This window comes from Thunnus albacares, chromosome 20 (genome assembly GCF_914725855.1).
Source record: "Thunnus albacares chromosome 20, fThuAlb1.1, whole genome shotgun sequence".
NCBI lineage: Eukaryota > Metazoa > Chordata > Actinopteri > Scombriformes > Scombridae > Thunnus > Thunnus albacares.
The window spans coordinates 19,345,295-19,359,369 of record NC_058125.1 but is presented as its reverse complement, the minus strand read 5'-3'; the positions used below and the strand labels follow the sequence as shown (position 1 = coordinate 19,359,369).

General features: G+C 39.7%; 3 protein-coding genes and 1 long non-coding RNA gene across 7 annotated transcripts in view; 2 read left to right on the top strand and 2 right to left on the bottom strand.

Annotated features, from left to right (window-relative positions):
• The window catches only part of qki2 (QKI, KH domain containing, RNA binding 2), a 26,862-nt gene extending 24,512 nt beyond the window's left edge, over positions 1-2,350 (top strand). For 2 of the 4 annotated variants that reach the window (XM_044338221.1, XM_044338220.1), the window contains exon 9: positions 1,821-2,350. In XM_044338221.1, coding sequence (XP_044194156.1) covers positions 1,821-2,008 — 188 coding nt within the window. In that variant the 3' untranslated portion in view covers positions 2,009-2,350. The remainder of the gene's footprint in view (positions 1-1,820) is intronic. The other 2 variants (XM_044338223.1, XM_044338222.1) reach the window with 1 other exon arrangement.
• The window catches only part of LOC122971525, an 8,884-nt gene extending 3,522 nt beyond the window's left edge, over positions 1-5,362 (bottom strand). The window contains exon 1 of the long non-coding RNA XR_006399496.1: positions 3,892-5,362. This is a non-coding gene — a long non-coding RNA (uncharacterized LOC122971525). The remainder of the gene's footprint in view (positions 1-3,891) is intronic.
• On the top strand, positions 3,072-9,735 carry timm23a (translocase of inner mitochondrial membrane 23 homolog a (yeast)). Its single transcript, XM_044338231.1, has 7 exons — positions 3,072-3,481; positions 5,370-5,428; positions 6,348-6,441; positions 7,709-7,793; positions 7,894-7,952; positions 8,188-8,298; positions 8,899-9,735. The coding sequence occupies exons 1-7, from the start codon at positions 3,376-3,378 to the stop codon at positions 9,015-9,017; spliced, it is 633 nt and encodes a 210-aa protein (XP_044194166.1). The 5' UTR covers positions 3,072-3,375; the 3' UTR covers positions 9,018-9,735.
• On the bottom strand, positions 9,401-14,075 carry zgc:112285 (uncharacterized protein LOC561476 homolog). Its single transcript, XM_044338230.1, has 6 exons — positions 13,765-14,075; positions 13,529-13,638; positions 12,311-12,405; positions 11,895-12,175; positions 10,355-10,518; positions 9,401-10,244 (listed from the first exon to the last, which is right to left on the bottom strand). The coding sequence occupies exons 1-6, from the start codon at positions 13,892-13,894 to the stop codon at positions 10,065-10,067; spliced, it is 960 nt and encodes a 319-aa protein (XP_044194165.1). The 5' UTR covers positions 13,895-14,075; the 3' UTR covers positions 9,401-10,064.

Here is a 14,075-nt window from a genome sequence, read left to right as displayed (position 1 = left end):
TGTATCATGCTCTTAAACGTACCTGCACACCAACAGGTGTCAATGTTGTCACCTGTATTTTTTTCAATGTACACACAATGGCAACTTTGTCTCCTATCCTCACAGCAGCGGCAGAGGGGAGCCGCCTTAAGAGCTGCCGCTCTTAAGGAGTGCAGTTTGCCGCTTGAACAGAAATTGAGCATGATCAAACTTTGCCTCTTTTAGGGTTTAAAAAGGTCTGAAATTAAGGTTGGGGCCAGATCAAGCTGTTCTTTACATGTGATCAACAAAATCTTAAAACTATTTGTAAAACTGACTGGTATCCTGTGTTGGGATGCTTAATTTAGAGTGTTGTAGTAGTCTCTACATTTGGAACCAGTTAAAACTCTGGTGCAGTTTTTTGCACAATCTTTAGGCAAGAGTGATTTTCAGTTTTTGGTTTGCAATATAATGATTGAATTATGCAGAATATGCGAATAATGCGTGCAGCAAACACGCTAGGGCTGTCACTTTTTCCCAAAACAAAGTTTGAATGAATTAACAGTGCTGTGGAATTCATTCAAATTATATAGAACATTAGCATTATGTAATTTATAGGCTAAAATAGGAGGTTGGGCGAGGTTGTGTAGCTGCTGGTGCTCTGATTCTTTAGCCTTGCTTGGGTGAGAAGCTAACAGGTGACTCCATTTGTTGTTGTGGTAACGTTATTGTAAAGTACTTGCTTCATACAAAGTCGGCAAACAGCCTTATCTTTATCAATAATTTTGCCACTGATAGAGTCCAATCCAAAATGCTTACAAACAGCACTTCTGAGGTGCATTAGTGTTGACATGATCTGAAGTTCCTCCAGTTTTTCATCACGCTCTCTCTACCTAGCCCTATGTCATGCAATAGTTCCAGCGTGACAGTGCGGTTTAGCCACTGATCTATATAATGAGTGAGCTAGTGCACACACCTGGTAAACAGATAGTAGGCCCGCAGTGAAGCACCCAGAAGCAGTTCCTTAAACTCCACTTGGCTTTCCCCTGGCTGAGAACAGCCTCCTGCAGGGTGGTGAGGTTGGGTATGACCATGGGGATGTTGAGGCCCGGAACCTTCCAAAAACCGTGCAGGCCGTATGTGAAGGCTGTGCCTGGGAAAACCATGCCAGCGATGCAAAACAACTCAGGAAGAGGCTGGGGGATGCAAAGTTCAAATAATTATCATGATTAAAATACTTATTTTATCAATAAATTTGTCACATTGATATACTAACATTACATTAAAACATACATATTTTGAGGTGTTCTATTATTTTCCAAGTGTATTACAACTGTATTTCTAACCCAAACCCCAACTACAGATTGTTTCAGCTTCTGCCATCTGGTAAACGGTACTGCAGCCTCAAAGCCCAGATCAGCAGGCTCTGAGACAGTTTTTTCCACCAGACAACCAGGCTTATGAAAAATGAACACTAATTGCCTGTCTGCACATTACACACACACACACACACACACACACACACACACACACACACACTTACACAGCACTTTACACACACTACACTCATTTCACTACCACACTGTAAATCTTACTGCATTGTGTTTCTTGTATTATTTGTATTTTTACATAGTATTCAATGTAATTTAACATTCAAGACATTAAGTAATTGAATAATCCTGTTAAAAAAACTATAACATTCCATTACATTAATTTACAGATTACAGCCTTTATTTTATAGTGAATATTTTTAATAAAAATAATTTACCATGTTTTTATGGCATTTACACTTAATGTAGAAAAAAAACCCCTGTAAAATAATACAGTAAATTTCTGTGAAATAACTTTTTTTTTTTTTACAGTGTGGAGAGAAGTGAACCCAGAGGAGGTGAAGGAAGCGGCCTTAAAACTGCAAACTTGGATGCTGGAACCGATCAACTCCTTGGAACAACCTTCACACTCATACAGTCACCATCATTCAATCAGCCCAGCTCACCTGCAGCCCATCACAGCTCATCAGCAGAGAGAGGGAGAGATCCACAATACATGAACGGGATTAAAGCACATACAAATACTACATAAAAAAAATACTCAGACAACATCTGGGTGGTCACAAATACTAGAGGATAACTCTGAATTGAATAACCAGCTATTTCTTGCAAATCTTTTAATTTTATTGGCTAAATGTCACATTCATAAAAGCAAATTTACAGGTAAAAAGCCAAACTTTTTGTTTTTCACAAAGGAGGTCAAACAGTACATTGGTTCACATCGATTTTCCTCTAATCCAAAGGATGTAAAAACTATAAATACCTGTTTTTTATTTAAAATCATTATATGAACTGCAACTCCCCCGATATTCTGTATATGATCACTTTGTGGAGGAGAAAATTGTAACTTTTTTATATCAATAAAATAGATTTTTTAAAAAGGTTGTAAGTGCATTATTGAATGGATCTTCTAATGGTCAGTATGAACAGGAAGAATGATAACAGCAAGAAAAACCTGTTTCAGTGTTAATTTGGGCACCTGACTGTTGTGAACCCGTCCTTTAAAAGATTTGCAGTAAACAGGTGATCGACTATAAACAGTATGTGACAGGTGAACTAAATCTGCAAATAATCCCACTTTACCCATGGCTCAAGAAATCCATTCAAATTAATTGATTATACTGTGTCTAAAACCACTGAATATAATGTTTTTCCTTGTTTGTAATGGAGTAGTTTCACTTTGTGATAATTCAATCTTTAGTTAAGAAAGATATCTGAGTATCTCTCCACCACTGTTTATAAAATGTCACCAATACAATCAAATAATGAACTAAAGAAATCCGTATTTGTAAAAGAGCACCTCTTGTTACTCTGCTTTTAGCCTGCGGTCAGTTTTATAACGTCCTCGCTGCTTCAACCGGTTTGTCATTGAGTTAAATAAACTGATCCCAGATCTGTGCAGGTGTCGTAAAATCGTAAGGAGTGTTAACGTTATGACAAATGTTTTGTTGCTTTACTTGTCACTTTTAAAGAGGTTTTAGTCATAAAATTGGGAGGTGACATCGAGTTTTATGACGGTATATACTGTCTTTTCCACTTTTCATGACCGGAGTTGTTGACGTAACGTCAGCGCAACGTCAGTAGTCGCTTTACGGCAGAGCGTGCTGCTGCTGGAGGTCAGAGGCACGTTAGGAAAACGAAGTCATTAACCTGTGACGAAAAGCTGCTGTTTTCACACGGGAAAATTCACGTAAAATACAAAATACACACTGTAAGGACAACGTGTACTGGTGGCGGTGAATCCAGCAGCTCGTCTTTTATCAGTTTGTGTCTCGTTTTGAGTATTACGACATAGCTAGCTAACCTCAGCGGGGTCGGTTCGTCTTCAGCTCCTCAGCCAGGTGAACACTTCAGATCTTCTACAGCCATGGACAACAACTCACAAGGTCCCGGAGGACTCAAAGCAGGTCTCGGGAGTATCTTTGGAGGTGGAGCACCTGAATACTCCAACACAGAGCTCGCCGGTGTCCCATGTAAGTGTGTTTTTACTGTAACGGTTGCTAACTGCCGGTGTTTCGGTTTAACGAGTGCCGGTGTTAACAGGTTGAACTGGTCGAAAACACAAACAGAACATTTCGTCCTAAACTTTAAATTCCCTTAAATTGAATGTTCAACACAGTATATATTCGTCTGGTTCCTCTTACCTTAACGTTACACAAGAAGCATTCATCTGTCTTCACCTATTTTTTGAAATTTTTCCTTTAAATGTTTACTTGTTTGAAGATGAAACGCTGAATCTTATTTTAGTGTCCCACACTGATGGGTCGTGTGGCCACACAGTTTACACAATAGTTAACCATAAATTGAACATACTGTGTGCCCACCAGGACAATATAATAATGATAATATTAGGCTTATAATAATAACTTTATTTATTCAGCACCTTTTTAAAAACAGAGTTTACAAAGTGCTTTGACAGACAAACCAAAAGCAGGATACTCAGAAGGCAAAATAGCAACAGAAAGCGAAACAAAAGCAAGACAGAATGAAGGTAAAGTTAAAGGTATACTATGCAGGTTTTTCCTTACAAAGAAAAAAAACACCAGTCCCTTTCAATCATCACCTGCTGCCCACTAGAAGTGCGTGACGGTGTATTTATCTGCAGAGACTCTGCCCTCTCCCTGTATTTTCTTACTTTCTTATTATTTTGTTGTGTTTGGGACGTTTCTGGGCGTCAACCTTTGGGCAGTGGGTGTGTAGCCCCCAGCCAATAACAGTACGCAGGGTCTATTTGTGCTTTACGTAACCGCAAAACAGAAAGTAACCATAATGTAATGCGGGAGAAGGACGAAGATGCCGCTTTAAGGATTTTAACAAAATAATTGAACTTTTTTGTGGAAAAACTATATCAGACACAAATTATTCCTTAGAGTATTTTATACACATGTTAAAATATGTCTGCAGGGGATCTAACTATTTACGTAAGTGAATTTGTGTGCCGAGCAAGAAGCATTCACCTTGTTATTTTTAATGTGGGAAAGAAAATGTATAGATTAGCAGTGCATAAGATTTTATACCAGTATTTTCAGTCGAAAAGTGACCCATATTCACATTAAACTTCACCTGCTCTGTCCCGGTGGACTCACACCGTGCAGGATCATATATTGTGCTCAAACTGTGTGATTTTTGTACTTCCAGTGGCCACAAGATTTGTCCAATCTACTGTCTGTTTTACCTGACACCATCAGTGTGGGACAAGATGCAGTGTTTCCTCTCAAACAAGCAAATATTTAAAGTGATTAGTTTCAGAAGAAATAAGTGATGCTACGTTAATGCAACATATAAAAGACGTTGATAACACAATAACGCAGTTTGACTAATTCTGTATTAAATATATCGGACTGAATGATACTCAATAATACAAAACAATAATAATAATAATAACAAAAACATTTAATTTGTACTGCACTTTTAATTTGCAGTGAATCTCATAGTGCTAAGTCCTAAATGTTTTTACACTGACCATGTAATCTGTGAACAGCTCCCACAACATTTGATTCTAAAGTATCAAAGCGGGTTTGTGGTTGGGCCACATTTTCTACCGACAATAATATCAAATCCTTCATAAAACACAGTCAAACTAACTGTAAGAAAGGTGAAGGCTTCCAGGCTGGTGACACAGTTTAATATACAAATTTAGTAAGACAAAAATAATGTGACGAATATTTATTAAACTTGTAACTAAAGTAAAATGAATAAGGCATTCATAAGGACACCAATGTGTTTTCAACAGCTGCCGTCACTACGACAACCATGACACATTCGGCTTAAAGTCACCAGTTAACACCAGTTGTTGTTAAAAATAACCTCGTCTGATTCATGTAAGTGTTTAGTCAGCTTTGTGTTGTGGTGTCATTTCAGTGACTGGGATGAGTCCACTGTCCCCTTACCTCAACGTCGACCCTCGTTACCTGGTTCAGGTAAGTTAAAGTGGAATATTAGCCGTTTTATGTGAAATAAATGAGGTCAAGTCAGTTTTATTTGTGTAGCACTTTCATACACAATGGCAGTTCAAACATCAATAACATCAATTTAAAAGCATTTGATCAACATGATGAAATCTATGTAAAGTTTAAAAATACAGAAATATAGCAATTAAAAATGAGCACCAAATCAAGCACACACACACATTCACAAACATAAAAACATAATAATAAAAATAGGAAAAAAAACATAAAAAGTTGAAAAACAGTTGTCCAGCCACACACACTCAGGTGAGAAAGTGACTGAGAAAACAGAAAGGTTTTAAGTTTTCTTTTAAACATGGAAACAGCAGTGACTGATCTCAGGTCATCTGGTAGTTTATTCCAGAGAGCAGGACCAAAGTAACTAAAAGCTCTCTCTGGAGACCTGAATCTTATTCCAAGTACAGTTAGACACCAACTACTTGTTGTCCTGAGGGGTCTGGTTGGACTGTAGTCAGTGAGGAGGTCAGTAATATACTGGGCAGCCAAACCATTAAGTGCTTTACAGACTATTAACATAATTTTGAACTTGATTGTGTGCTGTACTAGAAGCCAGTGAAGAGATTTAAGAACTGGTGTAGTATGTTTATATTGGCGTGTTTGTGTAAGGACTCTAGCTGCTGCCTTCTGAGTCAGCTGCAGCCTTGAGATTGTCTGTTTTGATAGTCCGGCGTTAAGAGCATTACAGGCGTCCAATCTGCTAGAGATGAATACATGGACCAGAATCTGCTTGAGATATGAACCCTCTAACTCTGGATATATTATTTAAGTGATAGAAAGCAGGTCTAGTTATGCTACTGACACGACATTCAAAGTTAAGATACACAATGTGTTTATTTTTCTGACTGTAACAGCTGATAATGTTGTGTTTCAGGACACAGATGAGTTCATTCTACCTACAGGTGCCAATAAAACGAGAGGACGGTTTGAACTGGCTTTCTTTACTATTGGAGGCTCCTGTATTACTGGTAAGAAACAAATCACAACTGTTAGCTTTCATAAATGTCACACAACTTCCTTAAACCTACTTAAAACTTAATTTATTCTGGTGATTGGGATTTACAGACTGTTTTATTTCCCACAGCTGGCATAATTGTAGTAAGAATGAGAGCACTATACACTCATTGAGCACTTTATTAGGAACGCCTGTGCAATCTAATGCAATCCAATACAACAGCTCTGCCATAAATTCTACTTTTATGAAGCTTGTACATTTTCAGTTATTGTTGACGTCAGAAAGATGATAATTCTACTGTATGTTTGTTATTGAGGTCATACTGGTGGTGGTGATGGTGCACTGGAGTGAATTGTATTGAAAAATGTTCCTACACTTAAATTTAATAACCTCCAGTACGCCTCCACCACCCACTACAACGTCAATAATAAACAAAAAGTAGAATTATCACCTTTCTGAAAATGTCAATAAAAACTGTTCGAAGTACACTATACGAGCAAAAGTTTGAGGACACTCTGGTATTTGCAGACAGTTTGGGAAAGGCCCTTTCCTGTTTCAACATAACAATGCCCCTGTTCACAAAATTGAAGTCTTAAAAGAAATAGCTTTTCCAGACAATTTGGGTCAAACTGATCCGCACACTGCGAGCCAGGTCATATCAACCAGCATCAGTGCCTGAACTCACTAATGCTCTTACAGCTGTGTGGGAACAAAACTCTGTCTGTTTTGTTAGGGGTTAAGGTTAATGTCCATGGTTTTGGAATCAGAATCATCCTTTATTGGCAAAGTATGTTTACACATACAAGGAATTTGACTCGGGTTTCCAGTGGCTCTCAGTGTGCTTACACACAACAATCTCCAGGAAGATACACATAGACAACAAGCTGAACAAAGATGATTAAACATAAACGTATCACTATTATGTACAAGCAAGTGGGTGAAAAAATAGATACATAAGTAAACCAATGGACAACAACATATATACAGGTGGAACCATTTTTGTAAATTGTAAACAATATATAAGTAGTCAAAGGTGTGTAAGATGTGTAAGTGATCAGTTATTTTATATACACACAGTCGGCAGTTATGTACAGTATATAGAATGAGATGTTCACTAATCATGTATGGGTTCGATGTCATGGTGTTCATATACTTGTGGCCATGTACTTCAATTGGACTAATCTATATTGAAACAGCTCAATGTTTTCAGTCTGAAATGTGACATTTGCGATGTTTTCCACTGAACTCAAGTAAAAGTCTCTTTGTTTTTTTTACTTCAGGAGCTGCATTCGGAGCTGTTAATGGTCTCAGGATGGGCCTGAAGGAGACCAGCGACATGGCATGGTCCAAACCTCGTAATGTACAGTGAGTATGAAGACGATAAAGAGTTCAGTTCACTATTAGACTTGGCTGGTGTTACACCTGGATGATTTGACCTCTAAATGTTCACTTTCTCTCTCTCCAGGATTCTCAACATGGTGACCAGACAGGGTGCTTCATGGGCCAACACTCTGGGCTCTGTTGGTAAGACCATCATAATGTAACTACAAATAATGATACATAATGGTATTAAACATATTGCAACATGTAAGATAGTATCAGTTATTTTTATGGATGCTTTTATGAATTTTCGTTGCCTTCATTGTTAATTTTCCCTCTTTTTAATTATCATGAATTGATACCTGTGTAAGACAGACGTGCTATAAGCTGTTTTTGCTGCCTCTGATAAAACTTTGTGTATTTTTCTTTGCCATTGCAGCCTTGCTATACAGTGCTTTTGGTGTGGCAATAGAGAAAGCCAGAGGAGCAGAAGATGACATCAACACAGTAGCTGCCGGCACGTTAACTGGGATGCTCTTTAAATCAGCCAGTAGGTGTCTTCTCTGCTTGTCTATCTGTCAATAATGTGAAATGTGCCTTAAGAGTGTTATTGACTTAAGCCTGAGTACTTGTTTAAAATGTTTTAATGCAATTTGGATAACTGGATTTTAGAGTTTGTCTCATTAGAAATCCTCCTAAATAATTATTGCCATCAAAATCAATTAGTTTAACTTTGAGTTGTCACATCATGAGATCTTGATCAACATGATGTTGGCTCTTTACTGTATGCGTTGTGAATAATTTTGCAATTTTAAGGAACTGATATTAAGGTTATGCTGTGAATCATCATTGCAGTATTGAGTTTGTTCATATTCATATTGTTCTGAGCTCCTTTTAGGGAGCTCTGTAGGCGTGTTGTGACACACAGACGACAGTAATAAGATAATCATTGGAAAGCACCTAAAGGTCAAACAAATTACACTTTGTAGGTGTTGTTAACCTTCTTTAAGCTCTAAATTAGTGTGTCAAGTCCAAACATCTGGTACTTAAGGAATTATTTGCTGAAATTACCGTTAGACAGATGGTTGTGGTGCATGTTGTGTTCATACTCAGCTTCATCTCTCATTCTGTTACTATTTTGTGTTCCCAGGTGGTCTGAAGGGTGTCGCCCGTGGAGGTCTGGCTGGTTTAGCTTTGTCTGGTGCCTTCGCAGTCTACAACAACTGGGACCACCTCACCGGCGCCTCCTCATCCTCCAGGCTGTACTAAACTTTCCTTCACATCTTCTTCAACTTTAGGGCCAAATATCTCCAGGACACAGCCTTTAACCACAGCGCTAAGAGGAATTAGACTCTGGTCAAATGCAGTGTGCTCTCCAGTGAAGCGAGTTGGTCCCAGTTCGCTGGCGCCCCCCCCACCCCCCATAGCCACTTTCCAGGAGCATTCTGAGATGAAAATGTGGACTTACTCCACTGGGATTCCAGATGTAGACCGTCCTAAAACACCCCTCGCATCATTTGTCTTCATCCTCTGAGGTATTCCTGTCACTGATCAGATACAGATCAGTAATAAGATGGAATATGTGTCATTTGTTATATTATCGTTTATGAGAGACTTATTAGTCTTCAATAATGCTAATTTTTTGAAATCAGTAAACCCATGAGGTGGGTTAAATGAGCCAATATCAATTTGTAAGATGACTTGTGGAATCTGGAGTGTGTGCTTCACCAGACAAATGGCGGTGGATTCATGTTCTGATCTTGGACTGAAAGACTCTTCTCCCGTAGAAGAGCAAATAGATATTTAACGACGATCTGCAAACACAGAACTGTTGTATTTATTGAAGCGTAACCACAGTGGGTTCTGTGTTACTGTGCAAGAGGGTCTCTTGCCTGATGTGACCGTCGCTGTAAAGCTATACTGGAAGTACGTGCTGTTTATGTGTCTCCATCAAACCCACTGAAATAATAAAACATGGGAAAACAAACTCTTTTTTTTGCCTTTTAATCAATTTTATTGCGCAAAGGTAGTCTGTAAAAGTTCATGAGTAGTCTAAACTATACAGTGCTCTGTCACAAATATCTGCTGTTCAAAAATCAGAGCATTGCATAGTGTATACTGCAAAATATGAGTTAGAAAATGATTATTGCACATTCAGAACATGTATTTACATCTTGAAGTGGTTGTATTAGTTCCAGAAATGGTGTTTGGGACAGAGGGAGACAAACGGTTTGTATTAATCTGTAGACATCCGAGAGGTGACGTAACACAGAGCGGAGCTTATGTTTGCTGTCAGCGCTGAGTCAGGTGTCCCGCTTAGTGCAGGAAGAAGTCCCTGATGCGCGTTGCCTCGATCCAGGGGATGTAGGCGGCGGTGCGGGTGAACACGCTGGGTTTGTTCTCCACAGTGCAGCCGATGGGGCCGAAGCTCACCACGCCGTGCACTTCCCAGCGGTCCTGCCCCAGCTGGCACAGCAGAGGACCACCAGAGTCACCCTGGGAGAGGAAAGAGGGGAGAGGAGTCGGAAAGTTTTCATGACGAGGTGTTTTTAAAAAAATATTGATTCTCACTTCTACCTCCAACGTTGTCTGTAAATCTGTCGTACCTGGCATGCAGCGGGGGGATCCTCGGTGTCTCTGAACCCAGCGCAGATCATGGAGTCTCGGACGCGGTCGCCCCAGAACTTCTTTTGTCGACATGTCTTGAAGTCAATGATGGGCAGACGGGCTTGATTCAAGGCTTCTGCCAGAGACACATTCTCCTTCCCACCTGAAATGTGTTAAAGGAAAGTTTTCAATTCAAACCGGCAGTGCAGAACTTTTACATATAAACATGACATTCAAGCCCCTGACAAATGAGTTCACACAATGCTGATTAAACCCATCACTGCCAGATAAATCTCTCTGTATTTTGCAGTATGCAGAGTTTTTAATCTCGTGTTTAATCTGGGGTTTGACATTTCCCACGTTGGCCAGATGAATGCATACTGTGCATGCTTTATGGGCAGAGCATGATCACCAGAGATTTCCACCAGCCGAGCTGGCTAACTTCCGGTTAGCTCTCTGCTAACTTGAATGGGGATAAAATAATTAAATTGTGTGGCTCTTCTAGATTTTCCAATTATCCAGTTATTGCACCGAATGGATCCAATTCTGATAGTGAAACAAGTCATTTTGCTGAAGTTGTGTGACGCTCAAAACAATTTATCCATCGTTTTGCAGCCACAACAGTTTGCCTATGACATAAGCATGTGTCGACAGTGTTTTTGTAATTGATCTCTACAGATGGTCGTGTCGGGTCTGATGTTGGTCCAGACTGAAATATCTCAACATTTGTCAGACAGATTGCCATTAAATCTTACAAAATCCCAGACAATGAATCTTACTCACTCTGGTGAGTGACCTGACTTTCCCTTAAGCGCCACCAGTACGTCAAAGTTTTCACTTATTCTTTGTGGAATATCTCAACATCTACATGAATTGGCACAAAATTTTGGACAGACATTCATGGTTCCCAGAGGATTGATCTTGATGACTTTGATTTTTCCTTTAGCGCAAGCAGCAGGTTGACATTTTTAGTTGTTATTGAAATATCTTCACGACTTATTGGATAGTTTTTCGTTAAATTTGGAACAAACTAATGATTATTTTCAGTATCGATTAATCTGCTGAATATTTTCTTGATTAATCAGTTAAATGCTAAAAGTAGGGAAAAGATTCAGAGTCCACAGTGATGCCTTCAGTTTGCTTGTTTTGTCAGACTCTAAAACCTTCAGTTATTCTGTTTAATATCTCAATTTACACTTGACATACAGTATATGACAGAAAAAGAGCAAATCGTCTCATTCAACAAGCTGGAACCAAAGAACTTTTGGCATTTTTGCTTAAAAAATGACTGAAACGACTAAGCAGTTATCAACATAATTGCCAATTAATATTATTTTGATTGATTAATTGACTAATTATTGCAGCTCTAGTACAAACATTCATGCCCTCCATGGGACAAGTTGTAGCGTTAATGACTTTGATACCTTGACCTTTCCTCTAGTGCCATCAGTAGGTCAAAGTACAGTTAGTCTGTAGGTAAAGCCTGTAGTTTATCAGTGGACCCTGAGCTCTCTCTCCTCTATATTTTCCTTCACTCACCCCTGGTGTCTCCCCAGCCTGTGACCCAGCAGTAGTGTCCCGGCTTGAGGCTGGTCTGCTTGCGCGGCAGGCAGGCGTAGCGGATGAAGTTTGAAGGGGAGATGTCTGTGCCGGCCTTCACCAGAGCGATGTCGTAATCCAGTTCGCTGTTCATGGGGTAACGGAAGTTCTCGTGGCGGTAGATCCTCTTCACCGGGAAAATCCTCTCAGCGGTCTCCGAGCGCTTCAGCTGATGCTTCCCCAGGACGATCCTCCAGCTCCCAGCATCCTCAGCTTTACCTCTGAGTGTCAAAAGAAACATTCTAGTTGCGTTTTCTTTTCAAACTGTTTGCTAAAACATTTATTCAAACATCAAACTAGAACTTTATGTGCTACTCAGTGGTTCCTTCTCTGTGTTTGTGGAGGGGGTTTCTTACTTTTGGAAGCAGTGAGCAGCAGTAAGGACCCAGTTCTTGTGGATGAGAGTTCCTCCACAGACATGAATGTAATGTTTACTTCCCCTGGGACGAACCTAGAAGAGACAAGAAGACAAGTTTCCTCAGTGATGTGAGATCATTCTGCTGGTCAACTCAGACATCTCAGCCCACATAGCCACATAAACAAACTGTCTACACAACATGAGAAAGAAGACTTCCTCAAGCACAGTGCTCTGAAGTATTTTTGGGAGTTAAGCTTTGATTAACAGCATTTAGGTCACAAAATACCAACAGTACACACCAAACAGCCCTTACTCCTCTATTTCATATCTATGAGCCCAATAAGTTAAATGTAATAATTCCAGTTTCATTATCTGATCCTTCTTTGATCCATTATGTCTAATGAGGTTAAACTGGTGTGATAAGAGTCAATCGTAACTGAAGAAAGCTCAGCAATGAATAAAAGGGTCTTGATTACATTGACACATCCCATCTGCTCCCTCTGTGACAATAAATACAGTTTGAGAGCAATTTAAGCCAATTTACTGATAATACTTAACAAAATTGTCTAAATCATTTAGAAACATTACCACATCTGGGAATTAATCTGTTCCTTTGAAATGCGTCGTCTCATTCCTGTGTAGTGGTCCAAGACTTAAATGGGATTTCTCAAATAATGAAATATTGATGAAAACTATATTTTTTAGTTGGAATTTATAGGCCTGTAGCTGTTAAAAGGTTAAATATATAATCTGTGTTCAGAAGGAAATAGTACTGAAATGATCCACATCAAATTTTAGCAACAACATTTTTGATAATTAATCACTTAAGTCACTTATCAAGAAAAAATGCCAAACATCTTCTGGTTTCTGTCTCTTGAATGTGACAATTTGCTCAATTTCTCTTTTACATATTGTTAATTGGACTCTGAATTGTTGTCAGATAAAGCAAGTAATTTAAAAACATCAACTTGTAATAGCCATTTTTCACTTTTTTCTGAGTTTATAGACTAGTGGAGATAAACTAATAATTTCCCAGTTGCAGTCCTAGAAGCGATAATGTGTCCCAGCCAACATGCAGCTACGCCTCTTATGCAAGTCTATAAGTGGACTGGAGTCTTCACTGTGACGTTTTCATGCGGCCAATAATCCCATTGTCCCGTTTAAGACCTCCCTATACTTTAAATAATGAACCACGTCAATACAAAGACAGATTTACCTGCAGAGAGACCTGCCAGGGCCACGAGTGAGGTCTGGCCTCGTTCCCAGACACAATCCTCTCAGCCATGTTGGGCTTGAAGTGGGCCATGCCACAATCCTTAGGCCAGTCTAAGAGGAGACACACACACCACACAGTACAGAACAGATCAGGAATTCAAAGTATTTTTCAACAGGAGTCTCTGTGTTGATTGCTGATGTGTTTGTAGGCATATTTGTGTGTGCGTTCGCCCTCACCCAGATGGAGGACTTTGTGCTGTCGTCCGGAGGTGAGTGTGTATGCAGCTGCGGGCAGGGATGCCTTGCTCAACAGCAGCGGCAGCAGCAGAGACAGAAAGAGGAGCAGAGGAGGTCCTGGAACAGCCATCGTCTTCCACAGAATCACCGGCCGGCACACATCCCACGCTATTTATACCAGGCAGCGAGCACACGCAGATGTACATACACAGGTACACATACAGTACACACACAACCGCACACCTCCACGGACAATGAGCAGTGTCACAACAAAGCCAGAGCGCTGGATTGTTCCCCTGTAGCTGTGAGTT

Excerpts from the sequence above, each read along its gene's own strand:
- zgc:112285 (XM_044338230.1), bottom strand. The coding sequence starts at position 13,894 with ATGGCTGTTCCAGGACCTCCTCTGCTCCTCTTTCTGTCTCTGCTGCTG. Across the intron at positions 13,639-13,764 it reads GCACAAAGTCCTCCATCTGG|ACTGGCCTAAGGATTGTGGC; the intron begins GTGAGGGCGAAC and ends GTCTCCTCTTAG. Across the intron at positions 12,406-13,528 it reads CCTGGCAGGTCTCTCTGCAG|GTTCGTCCCAGGGGAAGTAA; the intron begins GTAAATCTGTCT and ends TGTCTCTTCTAG.
- timm23a (XM_044338231.1), top strand. The coding sequence starts at position 3,376 with ATGGACAACAACTCACAAGGTCCCGGAGGACTCAAAGCAGGTCTCGGG. Across the intron at positions 7,794-7,893 it reads TCCAAACCTCGTAATGTACA|GATTCTCAACATGGTGACCA; the intron begins GTGAGTATGAAG and ends CTCTCTCTCCAG. Across the intron at positions 7,953-8,187 it reads CAACACTCTGGGCTCTGTTG|CCTTGCTATACAGTGCTTTT; the intron begins GTAAGACCATCA and ends TTGCCATTGCAG.